General features: G+C 34.7%; 1 protein-coding gene across 1 annotated transcript in view; it reads left to right on the forward strand.

Annotated features, from left to right (window-relative positions):
* The first annotated feature begins 593 nt into the window (after nucleotides 1-593).
* LOC124364386 (protein catecholamines up-like) overlaps nucleotides 594-20,486 on the forward strand; it is a 28,523-nt gene continuing 8,630 nt past the window's right edge. The window contains exons 1-2 of the mRNA XM_046819800.1: nucleotides 594-1,637; nucleotides 12,483-12,682. Coding sequence (XP_046675756.1) covers nucleotides 842-1,637; nucleotides 12,483-12,682 — 996 coding nt within the window. The 5' untranslated portion in view covers nucleotides 594-841. The remainder of the gene's footprint in view (nucleotides 1,638-12,482; nucleotides 12,683-20,486) is intronic.

Consider the following 20,486-nt stretch of genomic DNA (forward strand, 5'->3'; position numbering starts at 1 on the left):
TTCAACAAAACTGTGCATCACATGTACTCGTATCTGATATTTAACTAAAAAATATATTTAACAGGACATGTTACAACAGCATCTAAATTATCCTTAAGTGATTATCGCAATCATTCCTTATTAGAGCCTCGAGATTTTGTTCTATAATTGTATCTGATAGGCACTATTTCAAGAGATGTTCTTCATTTGCCGCCAGCTGTATGGGGAAAAACATTAATTGATTAGTTCAAGCAATAAAAATTTTATTTGTAAACGAATTGGTAAATCCATTCTTCACTTATATGGAAGACCAAAGATTTCTTATACGATGAAAGATTGTAAAAATACGTTTCTGCTAAAACAAAACGTACATCTTTTAAAACTGTACATAAACATTAATTTAAATATATATATTTTTTAAATAAAATGTTTGTGGTTAATTTCAATGTTGATCTCTTCTATTACGTCTGAAATTATTGAAAAGGATTTTTAATGAAAAAAGCCGTTATATGACAAGATTGTAATTAAGCGATCCCAACAGCAATTATTTTTGTGACTAAATCTATATTTTCCAAATGTACATAATCTGCAGGAGGTTGTAAGTATCAGCTGGTAGTTGCCTTTTTTTACAACAATAAACACTGATTCATCCATTCCCAGTTTCCCACACAAACTGGAAGCGGAAGACTGATATAACCTAAAGTTGGCGGTGTTGGCGATTAAAAGTGATGTGTTAAAATTAGTGTTTTCTTCTTCAGTGAATTAATTTTAACTGGATTTTCGAAACTAAACATTTTGTGTAGCATTTTACCTTTGTCACCGATTAAAATCTTAATCTTTAGTTTTTACAAACTTTGTAGTAATGACGCCTTCTGAGCACAACATAAGTTTTCGTAAACAGTTTTTGAATAGGGTTTTATTAGGAATTTTAATTTTCTTAATATTTTTCAATTTTCCATATCTTTGTGGGGGACATGGTCATTCACACGAAGACGGTCACATGTCTGGTCATGGGCATTCTCATGATCATGAAATAAAGGAACCTCCATCTTTCAAATACTCAAAACAGGCAAATGTGAAATCACAACATTCTAGTGACAGTGAATCGAGTAATGAAACTAGAGATGTGTTTAGTTTGTGGATTGAAGCTCTTGGGTCAACTTTGTTGATAAGTGCTGCACCTTTTTTCATTTTATTTTTAGTACCATTGGACAACAGCAAGGAAAAAGAACCACTTCTAAAATTGTTGCTCAGTTTTGCATCTGGAGGATTACTTGGAGATGCTTTCTTACATCTAATACCACATGCACTTGCACCACACTCTCATGAAAAGGATGATTCTGATGAATCTGTCCATTCACACTCTCATTCAAATTCGCATGAACACGGAGGGCATGGTCATGATATGAGTGTTGGTCTTTGGGTTCTGTGTGGTATTCTCACATTTTTAGTTGTTGAAAAGTTTGTTCGGCTTGTGAAAGGAGGACATGGGCATTCACACAGCTCAGTGACAGAAAAAGCAGTTCCAAACAAAAAAGATAAAGTCAGTGATTGTGAAAGTGAAGAAGATGAAGATAGTTCTCGTAAATTAGCTCAAGATGGTGATGGAAGTACACCAAAAGGTACCACCAAAGAAAAGATGGAAGTAGAAATTCACGGTAAGTTATTAAGTTTGACAGAAAATGTAACTGTACTAAGCCTAGTCATCTATAATCTAATGATAATATGATCTGATTATCCTTCTGTGTCACTAATTAAGTATAGCTGGCTGCAGTATAATAAATGGCCACCACCACAATCGAATCATGATTATCAATTAGAAATAGTGAAAATATCGGTATTAAATACAACATATATTTGATTGGGAGTGCCGATGGCCGAGTGGTCTAAGACGTTGGACTTTGGGTCTGAGTTAGAGATAGCGCAAGTTCGAATCCTGTCTGTGACCATTGCACTTTTTATCAGTACCATCGACCTTGTACTGTATCGACTCTCCTCCTTATTCTGTTTGATAAGATCCTCGCACAGGCCAGTGGCCCATGAGGACGGGCAGAATAAGGCTTAAAAGGGGATCGGCTTCTCCTTTTAAAAAAAAATTAAGCTATAGATATTTATAATTAATTATTGCCAGCTGGTTTTACTTCATTTACATACTGAGTAGGCTAACGAAATCGTCAAGAACAGTACCAATGAACATGCAATTATTGTTCCAAAGGTAATTGTCACATTAACGGCCGGAGCGGCAAAATACGAGTTTGGCGTTATTAACTTATTGGAATCATCCTACAGAACTAAACAATATCAGGTTTGACAAGGTGGAAATGAGAAATAACAAAGTTCTAGAACATAAAAAATGGAACAACTGTTCAAGCACGGAGCAATATTTCCATATTCTACATCCACATCAGGCATCACGTGACCTTTTGTGACCATGATTCAACCTCGTGATGATGTCATCGGATGCGGCACCATCTTTGCGTCGAATAATGAAAAATAATACTGAAATGAGCAGAATTTTGATCCAAATGAACAATGTTTTTCTTAAATTTCGAGCTACAAATTAATTAGTTGTTATCGAGATGAGACGAGTGCCTTCGGCCGCCAGTGCGGGCTTCGGCTGCCCTGCGCTGATGTCAACGAAAGAAAAACATTCCTCAAGATAGTACCTATTGTCAGTAAAATATCAAATTCTAGAGGGGCTGATCAGAAATATAAATTGAATTGTAATGGAAAGGCAATTATGTACAGTATAAAAATCTTTATAAATCATGAATACTCCTAATATAAATGGACATTAATAGAGAACACTTACCATTAGTGTGTTCCACAAAATGTACAGAAACTAAATATTCTCGTTTCGGTTGAAACGTAAACTCTTAACATGTCCAACAAAACACTCCGACACACCAATTCACTACGATTGGTTGAACTAGTGGATGGTTGATCCATGATCGTCACGCACTCACTCGATCCAAACTACAGTACACAATATCTAGTGAAGCACTGACTTCTGCCCCGGAGCGTTCAGATAAGAGATACGATATCAGTCCCAGCCGCAGATAATATTTACGACACACCAGTTCAATACGATTGGTCGAACTAGTGGATGGTTGATCCATGTCATGCACTCACTCGATCCAACCTACACTACACGTTATCTCTGACTTCTGCCCCAGAGCTCTCAGATAACAGATACGCTATCAGCCCCAGCTGCAGATAATATTTACAGATATCCAGACACAGCACACAAACAGAACATTAAAACATTAAGAACTTAACTATTTATGTATATACCCTGTAAAATCATGTTATTTGTCATTTGCACCCTCTAAAACCGTATATATTTTGTTCAGGAGGATGAGCAGAATGCGTTGATAACGTCAAATTCGTGATTTGCCAGGTCGCCCTTTAATCTTATAATTTCCGTCTCAAAAAGTATTTTTAATCATTAAACAATGTTTTAAATGGTTACAAGATAATGACCTTGCTCCTTTAAATCCAAAGTGTCCAGTTTGTAGTGAGGAGTTGAGAACTAGAATTAAAGGTGAAAACGAAATAGTGTTTCACTTCAAGAAAAGTCAGAACAAACACAACATGGTTACAGTACAATAAGCGGCCACCAACATATGATGATTATCGATTTTAAATATTGATTCTATTAAATATGATATTTCACCTATAGATATTCATTATTAATTACTGCCAGCTTTCTTTATTCAGACTAGTGATATCATTACCATCTGTTGCTGGTGACGTCATTACCAGCTTGTTATTTCATTTATGTAGGAAAAGATTAGTGACAACAACAAGAACATTGACGTTGAATATGCAAATATTGGCTTAAAATGTTTTGATAAATAAAGAAATCTTTAAAAACTGGTCTCAGAAGTAGTGAGTGCATTGCCGATCATCTTGCAGAATATGGGGATAAGCAGCCTACACTTGTTATCCGATTGCTATTATCGAACAATTTAATATATTATCCAACTTCGATGTTTGTAAAAATTGTAAACAATAAGTTATAATAAATTACTGTAACAAGAAGAATCTCGTACTTTAACCATTTTAAATACACAAATTCTACAATAACATTACAAAACAACATAACCAACTATGGCCTAGACATAAATATCAATGAAACTTTGCAATATGTATAACTTGCTCAGCTTGATATTAATAAGTAACTGCTTTTGTGTGAAATGGAGGAAAGAATTATTCCCATGTGTTACCAGGAGCCAAACCCACATGTTGAAAGTACTTAAACAAATATCTCGTCACTTGTGAGAAATATCTTGCATATTTTCCTCATATTCATCGTCATTTTCAAAGTCTCAGAATATTAGTTACTTCTTGTAGATTATTGTTTATATTAAAATTACTATAACTAGTAAGTTGTAATCATATGATAAGTTAAATAAATTGTAATATCGAATTATTATTTGGATAAACACAATTGAATCATTCGAGACTAGCAATTGACTATTATATACAATTTAATGAAAAAAATTAGTTTCTTTTACATGTTAAAATATAGTTTCTCTCTATGAACATTTTAAAACCCTAAAACTTAATCAATTTCACATCATAGTTCAAAATTTATTCAAAGTAAAAATCATGTGTTTCGTTATTGACTAATGGCAGCAAGAACAGTGACATACGTGTCTCCTTTGTTTCACATGCAGTTAAGTTTATCCTTAAAAATAAATAAGATAAGTAAATTTATTGTTTTGTTGTAATTATATATTATATTTTAATTTGTAAATTATATTAATATTTATACATTCATTTCTAAGATTGAAAACTGGCAAAACCATATAGTTCTTTGAAATATCTATTACGTTATTTGGTGCGACATTTTGCTTTCAGTCCTTTGTATGATCATAAACACGTTGATTCCTTATCATTCGATAATCATCATCCGATTGTGGTTTTTTTTATCCTGTGGGAAAAAGACGGTTAGTCCTGGTCCTTAGTCCTACTTTGCGCCTCCTTTACTTATATTTGCGTCCTCAGAATCTGAGGCTTTTATAGAAGCTGATCAGATTTGAGGGCTTCTGTTCTCTGATGTTCTTGGGGCTGGGGAGATATGCTCCCAGGAATCTTTTCCAAATTTTTGATATGGCAGGACAATTTAACCAAATATACTCTGCTGATTCCTCTTCTCCGCAGAGTCTACATTCGTCAGTCTGGCTAAGGCCCACCCTTATAAGATGTTTCCTTAGGGAGCCATGTCCTGTCAATATCCCTTATATCAGTCTTATATCCTCCTTACTCTGATCTAGGAGAGCTGCCTTTAGTATAAGGAGAGATAAATATTTTTGATTGTATTAATCCTCAGGCTCTATTCCAATTGATATTTCTCATCCTCTTTTCCCAATCTTTTACAAGAGCTTTGTTGTTGGAGAAGGCTATCCCACAACCTGGCTCAGGCCCACCATTATATATATTCCCATTATGGACTCCGCTCCCTTTTTTGGCGAGGATGTTTGCTTTTTCATTTCCATGAATGCGCTCATGGTCTGGCACCCAATCAAGTGTTATTCTGTTATTCGTAGCCAGCTCAGCTAGAGCATTCTTACATTCCCAGACTGCTTTCGAGTCAAACGAACAGGTATCAAGAGCCTTTAGTGCAGTCTGGCTTTCAGATAGTATCAGGTATTTTGCTCCTTTTGTCCTCATTTGTCTTTTGGTGCATGATTCTATTGCCATGACTTCCGCTTGGAAGACCATAGCATGTTTTCCCAGGGGCACTGCTATGTTAGCGCCTGGTCCGTATATTCAGTATCCTGCCCTAAAGTCAAGGCATGAACCATCTGTGTAAAACATCAGGACTCCTTTTGTATGGTAGGCCTCCTTTTTAATCCATTTTTCCCTTCCATTGATAGAGATAGTATATGGTTTTTCAAAGGAGTATTTCTTAACCATTGCTTCTGACACATTGGTTAGTATTTCAGCCTCAAGAAATTCCTGCATTATCTTCATATGACCTTCTAAGGAGGTAGTATTTATTACCTTTGTTCCTAGAAGCTTCATTGCGCTTAGAGCGGATGTCCTCATCATCTCTTTCCCCAGAGGAGTGTATTGCAGGACAGCTTCAATTGCCAGTGTTGGGCAGGAGCTCATCGCTCCTGTAATGCTTACGCAAGCTAGTCTTTGAAGACTGTAGCCTCTTAGCAGCTGTTTGATCTACTTTTGGCCACCATACTAAAGCAACATATGTGACTATCGGTTTTACTATATTTCATAAATCCAGTAAATCATTTTGGGTTTCAATCCCCATGTAAATCCAAAGAGTCTCTTACAGGCCCCAAGGGCCATTGTCGCTTTAGATATTACGTTCTCAATATGTAAGTTCCAAGTCAGCCTCTTATTCAGGACTATACCCAGATATTTCACTTCCTTTGATTGTTTTATTCTGATTCCTTCCAGGACAGCTTGTGCAAGCTGGAACTTTATTTTCCTAGTAAAGGTTATCATATTTGTTTTTGATGGGTTGATCCTAAGACCTTCCCCATGACACCGGTTGCATATGAAATTTAATTCATCTTAAATTAGGTGTTCCACCGTGCCTTTGTATTTTCCTTTCACCATAAGCACTAGGTAGTCCGCATAACATAGTAGTTTTAATCCCCTCTTCTCTCCTTTATTTAGAAGATCATCAACCACCATCGCCCACAGGAGTGGAGAAAAAACTCCTCCCTGTGGGCAGCCTTTCCAGGCCGTGATGGTGACAGATTCGTCTCCGTTCTATGCCTTCACTTATCTGCTTTTTAGGAGGGCTACTGTCCACTTGACTGCATCCAAGGGAACTCCAAATCGTTTCATAGCAGCCTCCATGGATTGATATTCAACTCGGTCGAAAGCCCTTTCAATGTCCATGAAAACGCAGACTAGGGCTTCTTTTTCATTGAAGGTGTTCTCCACCGCTTCCTCTAAGCTGTGAAGAGCATAAGCGTGTTTGTGTAAGACTAAATGGGTGTACTGGTAAACCTTTTTCATCCCTAATGTATCTATTTATTATTTTTTCCATAGTATTCACCATAAAGGAAGTTAGGCTTATGGGTCTGTACGAGTTGGGTTGAGTCGGATCCCTATCTTTTTTCTGCACGAACACCACCAGTGCCGTCCTCCAGTTTTTTGGAATATATCATAAGGCGTAACTGCTTCTAAACAGAATAATTAGAGTATTTAATAAGATTTCCAACCATTCTTGAAGAAGGGCTGGACAAATTTCATCCACTCCAGGGGATTTAAATGGCTTAAAGGATCTCATTGCCCATTTAATTCTTTCGTGTGTGAACAATCTTTTAGACCGCTGTCTGGCTTTAGCAACTTCCCGACTGGATCTAGAGAATAAGTATCCTTATTACGAGTCACGTGACCCCCCAGAAAGTGTGTTTCCAAGAGCAGTTCTAAGGTCTCCTTCCTGTTCTTTGTAAGGTCACTGTTGGCCTTTACTAAGGACCCTATTGGGTTAGTGTGAGTAGATTAGAGAATTTTTCAAAGCATGGCTGCCTCTGATAGACTGTTTATATATTTTAATTCCTCCAGGTTCTTCTTTTATTTTTCCTTATTTCTTTTTTATATTCAGTTTAGGTGTTTAAATAAGGGATCCAGTCATCTGTCCTTTTTGTCCATTTTAGTAATTTCCAAGCTTTATTTCTTAGTGTCTCTAGCCTCCCAGTCCACCAAGGCACATCTTTTTTCAGCCTGTTTTGTCTGAGAGGACAGTTTTTCTCGTAGGACTTTGTTATAGCTTGTTCAACTAATTGAGCAGACCTTTCTAAATCAAGTTCATTTTACTGGTAGGGTTCTATTTCCTCCAACTCTTCGGCTAGGTATCCCCTCCAATTGGTGGATTTAGGGACCCTGTGGGTCACGTTTATCTCCCCTATCACCTCTATGTCGAACCTAAGTGGTCCGAAAGTGAGGCCTCCTGCGAAACGTCCCACCTTGCAATGTTTATATTTTTGAGTTCTGTGGATAAGATTATATCCAGGACTTCTTGTCTTGTTCTAGTAATAAAGGTGGGAATGTACCCTCTATTTTCTAGAACTAAATCATTATAGAACCTAAATTGCAGGAGTTCTTCATCTCTTGGATTTATGCTTGTGCTTCCCCAGTAGGTTTGATGAGCATTGCAGCCACAGCCGAGAATGAGGGCTACAACTCTCTCTCTGTAGCGCTGCAGTAGTAGCCTTTCTACTTCTAATGGTGGGCAGGTTGTTGAAGGGTTGGGGAAGTAGGCTGGACTATGGTAACCTCTTTTAGCGATTGCTGTGATGTCACTTTCACATTGACCGCCACCAAGTCTTTCGAAATTAGATCTGTAACAGGAAAAGCTGTTTTATATATTTTGAAATTAGAACACATGCTGTAGGATTATCAATTGAATGGTTAAAATGTTCCATTGTTTATTTAATTTATGTATTCGTTGTTATTCTTGTTATTGCTGATGTTACCCTATTTATTTGTTTATGTGTTATCTAATCTGTGGTTCTGTTTAAAATGGCTTTGACCATTGAGAAAAATAAGCTGTCAGATAACATTTATCCTTCAAAATAGTAAATAGTAACTAAATGTTACACTGTTTTGGTGTTAAATTTTATGAATACATATAACGTAGAAAACCTTTTATTCATCATTATAGTCTTACTTTTTTATTAGATATAAAAACAGCTGAACTATAGACTACTGTAATTGGGAATACAACTAATGCAATTCGGTTCAACATTTTGATTTCATTATCACGAATATTGATCGATGGTGGAAGTGGCCACTTATTATACTGCAGCCATTATATATAAGAACCTTTGTTAAAAGAAAATCAGAAATATATTGAAATAATTGGTTTTTAGCTTTGCTGACTAAATAGCATAATTATATACTCTCTCTCTTTGTGATGGCAACCATAATGTAATATACTATTTTATTGTGAACACTTGGTGCATATTTTCTAATCCTTATTGTATACCAAAATGTTAATATTACTGGTATTCATTATTTGGTTCTCAACCAACACAATTGAGTAAAAATATAGTAAATATTGACAGATAGCATACAGTTTTGAAAGCTGTTGAGAAGAATAAAAGTCATTTAGTGTAATAATTCAAAGAATAAATACTTAGCCTAAATGTTTTCTCATTTGCATGATTAATTATAAGCTATAAAGTTATTATATTTTAACCCGGCGTCGGGCGCTTCAAATTCAAGACGTGAACGGGCGCTCACGGAGTTTTTCTCCAGGTGTCAAAATAATGCAGCTAAATGATCTATTACATCTTTTATTTCAATTTTGAGAAGCACTTATAAATTTTTACTCTTATATGCATATTTTAGGCTTTAAACTGTAGATATAAAATTTACAACTTTATGTTATTTAACTATTGACGTTATTACTTATTCATCGATTTTTCATTATCGTCTTATATAACACAAGTAAATTCAAAGTAGACAATAGGTACAATGAAACTGAGTATTGAAACGAGTACATTTTTGAAAATTACAAATTAAATCCTAGTCTCAAAGAACGTGACGTATATATATATTTATTTATTTAATCATATATGTTTCAAGATATAACTACTACAAATTCTCTAGGAAAAATATGAAAGCAACATGTTATATTATAATTTATTGGAGTGTACAATGTGTAAGTTACAATAGTTTTATACATAAAAATTATACAATTTATAGAAGAAATAAATATACCTAAATGTTGCAATATTTAAATCATTTTAACAAGAAAGACTTTGTAAACATCACTTTCTTATAATTAAATATAAATTAAATAAGTGTAAAGAATTACAGTGTAAATGGAAACTTAACATTGTCTTTCCAGTGTCAAATATTGGTTACGAAAACATAAACATCAATGAATGTCATCGTCAGTGCTCACTTGCATTTCTTCAGTAACATCTTCAGATGATAGGCATTGGACACATGAGGCAGGTGCAGAGTGTTCACGACACATGAAGAGGTGACATTTGTTGCATCTAGTCTTTGATGGACGATTCTTCCGCCATCCACAAATAACGCACCTTCCTGAAGTAATTCCATCTTCTGTTGGAGGTCGATGACGTTGCTGTTCTGGTTGGATGTTCATTATTTGATAGATTCTCTGTTTTGTGTTCAAAGGAAGACTTCGGACTGATAGCCTTGATTGAGCATATTCCATGCATAAACTTTTTGACAGATCTTTGATAAAATTTCTCCTTTTCATGGTTGGATTGTCAAGGTTCTTTTTTAAGATGATGAATGTATTGAGTGCTCTAATGTCAAGCATTGAATAAAATAGTCTCATTGGCCAACGTCTGGTTATTCTTGCTGTACTGTAGCTTTCTTTGTAGTTATCCACTGTATCCACTCCTCCTTTACTTGAATTATAGAACAAAATAATTTCGGGTTTTCCAAAAGTTAGCGAATCATGGTTCAAGTCAACCGCATCGTCTTTGTGCATAGGTGACAAGTTGAGGATAACATCATTGTTTCTTTTTGCCTTATAAGAGGCAATTGTGCATTCCTTTCTGTATCCAAAGCTTGAGGATCCTACTGGTCGAGGTTTTACATCAAGAAACACACTAGGAACTTCTCGTTTATTTTTTCTTAAAGTTCCAACTAGTGTCGACCGATGATCATTCAGCAGTTCATAACATAGGGCAATAGACGTGAAGAAATTGTCTGTTGTGATATTACGTCCTGTGACAGATAGTGGTTCTGCAAGACGAATTACAACTTCTTTTCCTGAGTTGCCAACTTGATATGGACCTTCTGGTTGTTTTGCAGCATAAACTTCAAGATTGTATGTATAAAATGTTTTTGCACAAACTAAAGCGTAGATTTTTGTCCCATATTTCACAGGCTTGTTCTTCATATAAATGCGAAATTGACATCGCCCCCGAAATGATTCTAACATTTCATCAATTGTAATGAATTCGCTTACTTCAAAACTTTCTTGGCAGTTCACTATGAACTGGTCAAACAAATCTCTAATAGCAGCCAGGTTGTCTAGTTGTTCTCGGTCTTGTCGTGTCATAACATCATCAAAACGCATCGCTCTAAGCAAAAACTTAAATCTTTGATGGACATCATACATCGAAAAAATTCAATTCCAGTTCCATCTTGACCCCAGAGGTCTTCTAGAATTCGATGAGGATTTTTCATTACGCCAGCCATATACACAATACCGATGGTAGCTTTTATTTCTTGAACAGTTGTTGGCTTTACATCTCTTTCTCTAATAAATTTATCTTTGTTCTTTTCAATCCAAATATTCGTGTTTTCTACTATTGAGTTTATAATTTCATCCGTAAATATTTTTTTTTTGCCACACTTGAATTGGGGTTTGGATAATTTTTGCAGATCTACTTACACAACCCATCCACATTCTCAAAATATGTCTGTTGGGTGTACGCACTTGTCTCTCAGGTTCTACATTCCATAACATATCACGTCCTTTACTGATGTAAGCAAGTTTTCCAGTGATTCTAGATAATATGTTATCATTCATATGTTTTGCCAAGGGTAATGCTTGTAGGTCATTGAAATCGTCATCATTTATTACAAAATTTTCAGTTGATGGAATTGATTCTTCATCGTATTGGAGTTCAATTTCTTCATCAATATCAGCATCACTGAGTTCTACATCAATAATACCCACATCCTCTTCATCACTGTTTGAAAATAATTCCCTGACAAATGCACCAGTAGGCCTGACACGGTCATGTTCTTCCTCTCTTTCCACACTATCTAACAATCGTGATATCCTAGAACGTTCAGTTGAGTCCATTTTCACAATTTATGTTTAATTTTTAAAATGTTTTTAATAGTTACTCACACTTCAAATAGAACACAATAAAAAATAAATCATAAACAAAAACTAAAACACAAGATAAAACTCACAATTCTAAGTACTTGAACGGGCGCTCACGGATATATACTCCGGTAACTCATAACGTGAACGTGCGCACACAAAGAAAAACTCCGGTCCTTTACTAATTCTGGAACAATACTGGTGCTAGTGAGGCGATGTGGGTGGGGGTTGTGCCAATCTCTTCCAGGAAGGAGGCTCGTGAAGTAACACAAATAACAAGGTCACAACCCGCAGTATACTAGTTATTGACAACTAAAATATATCAACCCGGAGGAAAACTCTGTGATGCACCCGATGCCGGGTTAATGAAATTGATTTGATTCAAGAGAATTAGAGTACTTTGGTATTATCCGGAGGTGACTATTTTTGGAAGAATTTTCTTACCAGGGACCTAAAAAAACTACATTATTGGAAAGAACAGACTCTATTGACTTTTTGTGAACATTACAGCAATGTTGATAGATTCCAATCCTCAAAACATTGTGTTATACCTATTGTAACATATAACGATGGCAAATGTCTCAAGTCCTGTTATCCTGTCAAAGGTTCCTTCATTCGGTAACAAACTTTAAACCTGTTGGTATAGCGTACTCCCACTGTGTGTACTATTACAGTATTGTTGTGTTAACAGAAGATATCAAGGTGGCGGGATATCTGAATCTAGCAGCCGACTTCACTCACAATTTTACGGATGGTCTGGCCATTGGTGCTTCATACCTGGCAGGTCGAAATATCGGGATAATAACAACTGTAACTATTCTCCTACATGAAGTTCCTCATGAGATCGGAGACTTTGCTATTCTTATACAGTCTGGATGCAGTCGCAAGAAGGTCAGTAACTCTACTTTTTATAAAAATTGAAGAATACTTGGTTTTTATATGTTAAAGTATATCAGAATATGTGGCAAGTTGTCTATTTGTTATACTCCTGCTGGTTCAGCGATTGTTGACCAATAATTTTAGAAATTTATCATCTGAAGACTTTTGTAGATGTTTTATGTTTTGATTGATCAGTATCACCCGTCTATATAACTCTCCTCTAGTCATAATAAACTGGGGTACTTTGGTATTAACCGGAAACCAGTCTGTCGCTATCTAATACTTGTCGTTTCGCAATATACATAAGTTTAGATTAGGTTATCATAAATATGTTACTAGTAGTACTAAAGTTAAAGCTAATATTTGGGAGCGCTCACGTGATCTTAGCTCGAATTAGGGTATTATCTCAAGGGAAGTTTGACTTTCTTCATTAAAAGCACAAGGTGACACCAAAGGCGCCACTGAAGCCTGCACGGTACTTTCCTGACATCATATCACTTGCCAGATTGTCCAACATGATCTGACCTCGGAAAAGCCATTCGGTGGATCGTATTTAATCCTGTAGTTAAATGATGGAATAATATCTGAAACATTTAACTTTTAACAACACTTCACAGTTTTTGGATTTTATGGATTAAAGAATACCTAATTGATTGTCAGTTTAATCTAAAGGGAGTCAGTTTAATACCGACGAATTCAAATAATATAGTCTAACAGGGATGCTACAGGTCAGGGAAATCAGGGAAAAGTCAGGGGAAAAAAACAGGACTGGAAATCAGGGAAAAGTCAGGGAATCCGGTCTCAAGTCAGGGAATTTCGAAGTTGGTCAGGGAAAAATATAAAATCCCTTTACACAAATAAACTTACTGCCGCCGCGCCGAGTCTAAGCCTGCAGACGACGCGGCGCATGAAGCAGGCAGCCGAGGCGGCTCGGCCGGTGCAACAGACTCGCCTACCTGACAATTTTGTGATTTTAAAAGTTGATGTTTAAGTGATGTACCTTCTTTAGCTCTGTAATTTCTATGTGCTACTAATTACTTATGGTGCAGTGTTCTAAAGTATTTTACTTCTGTGTTGTAAAAGATCATTTAAGTCAATCTTTTTGTACGTATTAAACTGTGTTCACTTTATTTTTTGCTTTTTTATATTTGCCACCCTGTTAGCCTCAACACCGCTTTTTTCCACCCATTAATTGCCAAAAACCCTGGGGATTGCGTCGAAAAAGTCAGGGAAAAATGAAAAATTTGGTCTGGAAATCAGGGAAAAGTCAGGGAATTTCATTATTGGACTCCTGTAGCAACCCTGTCTAATAACAATTAGCAGATAGGGACAGAGTGGCCTCTGGATAATCCAAAGTACCTAAACTGGCTTGAGAAATTTCAATGGTGGAAAAAATTAGTATTATTAAATTATACCCCTGGAAAACTTGAACATCCCAGAATCCTGTACCAAGTTAGAAGCACAACAAAATAGATGTTACTACCTTAAAATATTCCAATAACAATTTGTTCATATTGTCTTTATGTTCTTTAATTCTTACATTCGGTTGTATATTTGACATTCTTGTATATTCTCTGTCACAAGAATATTTTACTGTAAAAGCAATTTTTTTTAGCCCAATGAGTGAAACTTTGTTTTTATGAAATAGTGTAAAGAGTCTATGTTCTAAATATGGTTTTAATGTTAAGTTGTAGCACACATTTTATATTATTTATACTAAACCAAAAAATGATTATCATTTTTATTTGGTTATTATTTGGTTTATCTCTAAACCAAATTAGAGAAATCTTTTTAGTCAAAGGAATTATTTCTCATTAATTTATTAATGTACCTCTTATGGATTAGATGTATATATTTTCATGTGAATTGGTACAGTAATTACATGTTTATTAGGATATATCTATTGGTATGGTAAGATAGTTTATTCTATAATACTCTATATATTTTATAGAAATTTCTGATGGTCAAAAGTAAGTCTATTCTTTGTAAATAATTTAAATTCTTGGGACCAATGTACTATAATCAATTGCTTGTTCAAATTGAAAATCTTTTATAATTTTACATACATTCTGTAAAATAACTATTACATGGCTTTCTTCAATGGTATTTTTTAGGTTTTTATCAAGATTATGGTAACTTTTCACTTTCTTCATTGGGTTTTACTTTGATAAATAAATAAAAAAAAATATATATTTATTAATTAATATAACTTTTGTTAGCATTAAAGTTATTGTTTAAGATGGTTTTGATTTATACTGTTCTATTCTATACGATGTTATATTTATTAATGCTATTCTCAATATAAGTTCTTATTTAATGTGTTCTCTACTGATACTGCAGTTTTATTATGCTACAGACCATGCAATTCATGTTTGTTAATTGTACTTAGTCATATAAACCTGGGCACATTACTTGCAAAAATGGCCAGCATATTTACAAATATAACTATATAATGTAATTTGAAATCAATAGTTTGTTTGATCATTGTCTATCTTTACATTTTCAGGAGGGATGTTAAAGCAAAATATTGATGTTTTATTTCATAATAGGTACAAGGCAAAAACTAATTAATTAAACTAGATTTAAAAGTTAAATTGGGCTAATCATCACTTGAATTGAAAGCTGTAGATAAGATTATTAGTGGAAACGTCAGTTCAGTTGCAAATCTTCGCCGTGCTGCATAAATTGTGTTTGAGTCACTCACCTTTACAATGTAGCAGCACATTGTTTTATCTTATCAATATTGTTGATGATAATGATCGTAAATTATACATTATTATTGATTTAAGTGGTACAGTTCCGAACAAATGGCACCTCATACATAATTGTTACAAAAGTTTGTTGTTAGAGTACAAAACAACTAATGTGTATAATTGCATACAATATTACAATGGTGTGCTGTAACTATTGTTCTAATGAAATTGTTATACAGTAATACGTATTTACAATTCCTTGCATTGTAAAATAAAAACACACCCACAATATGTGTTACTTAAATAACGGCATCCTCACATTCCCACCCTCTACATAAACACACATTTATTAGAAAAGGAATATTTATGAATGTTGGTAATCATTCTATAATACTTTTTCCTGTATATACCAAATTTAAAAGGAATATCCTTGGTGAACCACTAGATAAAGCATATTTATTTATTTATGTATATATATAATACTTTTTCCATCGTATACTAAATTAAAAAGGAATTATTTTGATGAACCTGATGTTTTATCACTTTTAAAGATATTAAAATTCTACAACAGTTAAATGAATATTTAAAAACAATTAATGCAATTTTCTATGTATATTTCTAAACATTTCCAACTTCCTGAGGATACTGGGGAATGTCCGTATAAATGACTTTTGCTCTGATGGACATTTCTCATCAGCTGCAAAAGAATACTGGATATATATATATATATATATATATATATATATATATATATATATATTCGAATTTGTCTCCTTCAAAGTACTCCCCTTGGGAAGCTACACACTTTTCCCACCGGTGTTTCCACTGACCAAAGGCCCCAGAAAACTCTTCTTTTGTAAAGGTGTTTAGCAGCTCCGTCGTTTTTTCTTTAATTTTGTCAACTGTTTGAAATCTTCGTCCTTTCAGGGGTCTCAGGGGTCTCTTGAGCTTCGGGAAGAGAAAGAAGTCTGCTGGAGTCAGGTCAGGTGAATAGGGGGGCTGAGGAATGACAGTCATTGCATTTTTTACACAAAAGTCACGGATAACTAATGCAGAGTGAACAGGAGCATTGTCATGGTGAAGGACCCAATCACCACTTTGCCACAGCTCAGGTCTCTTTCTTCTCACAGCATTACGCAATTTTCTGAGGGTTTCAAGATAAACAAAACGATTAATTGTTTGACCTTGTGGAAGGAATTTATAGTAGACGACACCTTTACAGTCAAAGAAAACCATAAGCATGACCTTCACATTTGATTTGACTTGACTTGCTTTCTTGGGTCTTGGAGAGCCTTTTGATGTCCATTGTGATGATTGGGCTTTTGTTTTCACATCGTAACCAAAAACCCATGTCTCGTCTCCCGTAATGACATGATCCAAGAAGCTTTCGTCGTCATTTGCCTTTTGAAGAAGTTCCTCAGAAACATGAATTCGGTGTTGTTTTTGGTCTTCAGTCAACAGTTTTGGCACAAACTTTGCTGCAACACGACGCATTTGAAGTTTTTCAGTTAAAATTTCCTGACATGACCCAAATGAAATGTAACACTCTTCTGCCATTTCACGGATTGTTAGTCAACGGTCTGATCGTACGAGAGCGTTCACTTTAGCAACATTGTCATCATTGATTGACGTTGAGGGGCGTCCGGAATGAGCATCGTCGTCTGTGGATGTTCGGCCATCTTTAAACCTCTTGAACCACTGATGGCAGCGTGATCGGCTTAGACATTCTTCACCAAAAGCCTCTTGTTACATCAAAAAGGTTTCGGAAAACGTTTTGTTCAGTTTCACACAAAACTTCACACAAACGCGTTGCTCTTCTTTCACATTCATTTTCATTAAACAAAAAAATAGCCAAACTATAAAACTAATCTCAAACAAACTGTGCTAATGTTACTTTCAGTGATGTTATGATTGATCTGCAAACACAGCTGTGTTACTGTTGAGTCAGGGAATACAATGCTGCCAACCGCATCGCTGTGAGACATTGCATTTCCATAGTATATAAAAAGTCCTGGAACTTTTTGATCACACCTCGTATATTCCATAGTTGCTGTATTGAAAAGTATAAAATTTGCTCGTAACTCTTCTCTCTCTCTAGGCTGTTGTCAGCACTGGGAAAAAAACCAGTTCTGTGGAAAGTTTTGTATAATAAATTTGATGTCTGTTTCATTACATGTGTATAAATACCTGAGCAATATATAAATCTGTAGTACAATATTCATACTACAGATTGCTCAGAATTAGAATTATCATACCTATACACAGAGACTGGTATGAGACTACTCATTCATTACATTAATTTGCCTAAATGACTGTGTAGAATATTAAAGAAATGTTAAATACAAAATATGTTATCATAATCCAGCATTTAAAAAATAAAATTGTCTGTATTACACAGACAGTAAATTCGAATTTGAATAGTAAAAACATTAGTCAAACATAACAAGCCATTATGTATGCTATAAAATTTATGGAAAGTTATTTTACAGTAACTTTTTCCCTAAACCTTTCATTTTTCTGTACAATATCAATTTTTTGCTACCTAAAAAAATTAAGATATGTTTTTTGCAAATTTGTTTTAAACTAAAAGTTTTACAAAAAAGTCTAAAATCCTAAAACACTTTTTAAATGTTACTGAATCAGAAGCAACTTTATTCATTATTACAGGGTGATTCATGAAGTTCTCCCCCCACTTCTACAGCACATTGTACTAGTAAAAATAATGAAAAAATGTTATATAAAACATAGGTCCGAAAACGCTTCGTTAGCGAGTTACAGCTAGCGAAAGATTTCGCCTGAATTCCTGGGTAAAGAGTAAAATAAAGCCATACTGAACTTTTGGAAAGGTTAATTAAGTAAGAAATATCGTGGATTCTTATGTATTTTTACCTGATAAAGCTAATATAAAATAGGTTTCAGAACTGTACCTGTAGTAGTTTTTGAGGGATTCAGGGTTTAAATGCAAAAATTGGGGCACGAAACAATGTTTTTTTAAGTTTGATGTACAATAACTTTGTTAAATTGGTAATAAATACATAAAATCAACAGACATCAATTGTAGAGAATTTAATTCTGAGAAAATTGATATAATCAAAGTCTAAAATAAAACAGAAATAAGTACCAAAAAATAGATTTAATTCAGTATAATATGTTACTAGCTGTAAAGAAATACCGTACGGTATTTAGTTAAAAATAAAACAAAAACAAAATGTTTGTTTCTTAATGATGAGATAAATTTTGAAGAAAAACAAGATTAACTGTTAAATAAATTTGTTTGTAAATAAAAATATCATGTTTTATTACGTTGTATTTTTTTTTTTAATAAAAATTTACATCAAATGTTCGAAAATAAATGAAGCAAACATTTTCCCATTATTGTTTACTAATCATCGAAATGCAGTTTTTTGTTTTATTAATTTTCTAAGTTGGTAACGCAAGAATAAACAGCTGATCAACAATGGTATTCTGTACTGTTACGTTAGAACTGTGTATTAGTGGTGTTTTGCAAGCTACAGCAGGAGATCGGGTTCTGTGAATCGTGTTATTAAAATGCAATTTTTCTGTGAGTTATAATTCGATTGTTTTTATTCAGCGAAAAAATGTCTTACTTATTTACATCAGAGGAATACGCTGATATGGTTTTTATTTTGGGTTACTGTAATGGTAAATGCTAGAGCTGCTGTAGAAGAATATGAACTACGTTACCCTAATAGAGGATTTCCAGATACCAAAACAATTTTCAGGAACTTTTTGTACTCTTCGGGAAACAAGATCACTACCAAGTACTAGAACCAATTATGAACGAGCTGTCCCAACTTGATGATGATATTGTTATTAATGCTGTTCATCGCAGTCCAGGTGTAAGTACACGACGTATTTCTAGGCGGATAGGAGTTTTCGCAGTCAACGGTGTGTGGAGGTCACTTAATCGAAAACAAATTTTTATTCCGTTTCATAAACAAAAGGTTCAACATCTATAGCTAGGGGATGGTCCGCTTCGCTTGGAGTTTTGCAACTTTTTGAATATTAATAATCAACTCTACAAGCGTATTTTTGTTTAACGGATGAGGCGCAATTCACTCGGGATAGTGTCAATAACTTGCACAATGAACACTCATGGGCAGAAAGAAAATCCACATGAGGTAGTGGAACAGAACTTTCAACACCGATTTAGCGTCAATGTCTGGTGTGGCCTTTTGCACAATCGGCTGATTGGACCTTTCATATTACCTGGACGCCTAAATGCTGAGTTCTATATGCATTTCCTTCAAGAAGAGTTGCCGCAGCTGTTAGAGAATGTTCCTTTACATCTCAGACAAAATTTGTACTTCCAGCATGACGGAGCACCTCCCCACTTTTCACGTGCCGTTTCTGCTTACTTAAATCATCAATTTCCTGGACACTGGATTGGTCGTGGAGGGCCTCACCCTTGGCCACCAAGATCACCAGATCTATCTCCATTGGATTATTGCATCTGAGGATGGATGAAAGACATTGTATACAAGACAAAAGTGAATTCTCGTGATGAATTAATTGCCCGTATTATGGATTCGGCTGTGCAGATACAGGGAAGTCCTGAAAAATTTAAGAAACGCAACAAAAGCAATACACAAACGTGCTGCAAAATGTATTGATAATGATGGCCTCATTTCGAACATCTATTATAAAAAAGGTGCGTACGGTTGGCCCAACCTGATTAATTTTGCTTAAAACTAATAATGTATTATACTGAATAAAATCGATTTTTTGGTACTTATTTCTGTTTTATTTTAGACTTTGATTATAATCAATTTTCTCAGAATTAAATTCTCTACAATTAATGTCTGTTGATTTTATGTACTTATTACCAATTTTAACAAAGTTATTGTACATCAAACTTAAAAAAAAAAAAAACATTGTTTCGTGCCCCAATTTTTTGCATTTAACCCTGAATCCCTCAAAAACTACTACAGGTACAGTTCTGAAACCTATTTTATTAGCTTTATCAGGTAAAAATACATAAGAATCCACGATATTTCTTACTTAATTAACCTTTCCAAAAGTTCAGTATGGCTTTATTTTACTCTTTACCCAGGAATTCAGGCGAAATCTTTCGCTAGCTGTAACTCGCTAACGAAGCGTTT

This window comes from Homalodisca vitripennis, chromosome 6, assembly GCF_021130785.1.
Source record: "Homalodisca vitripennis isolate AUS2020 chromosome 6, UT_GWSS_2.1, whole genome shotgun sequence".
Taxonomy (NCBI): Eukaryota; Metazoa; Arthropoda; class Insecta; order Hemiptera; family Cicadellidae; genus Homalodisca; species Homalodisca vitripennis.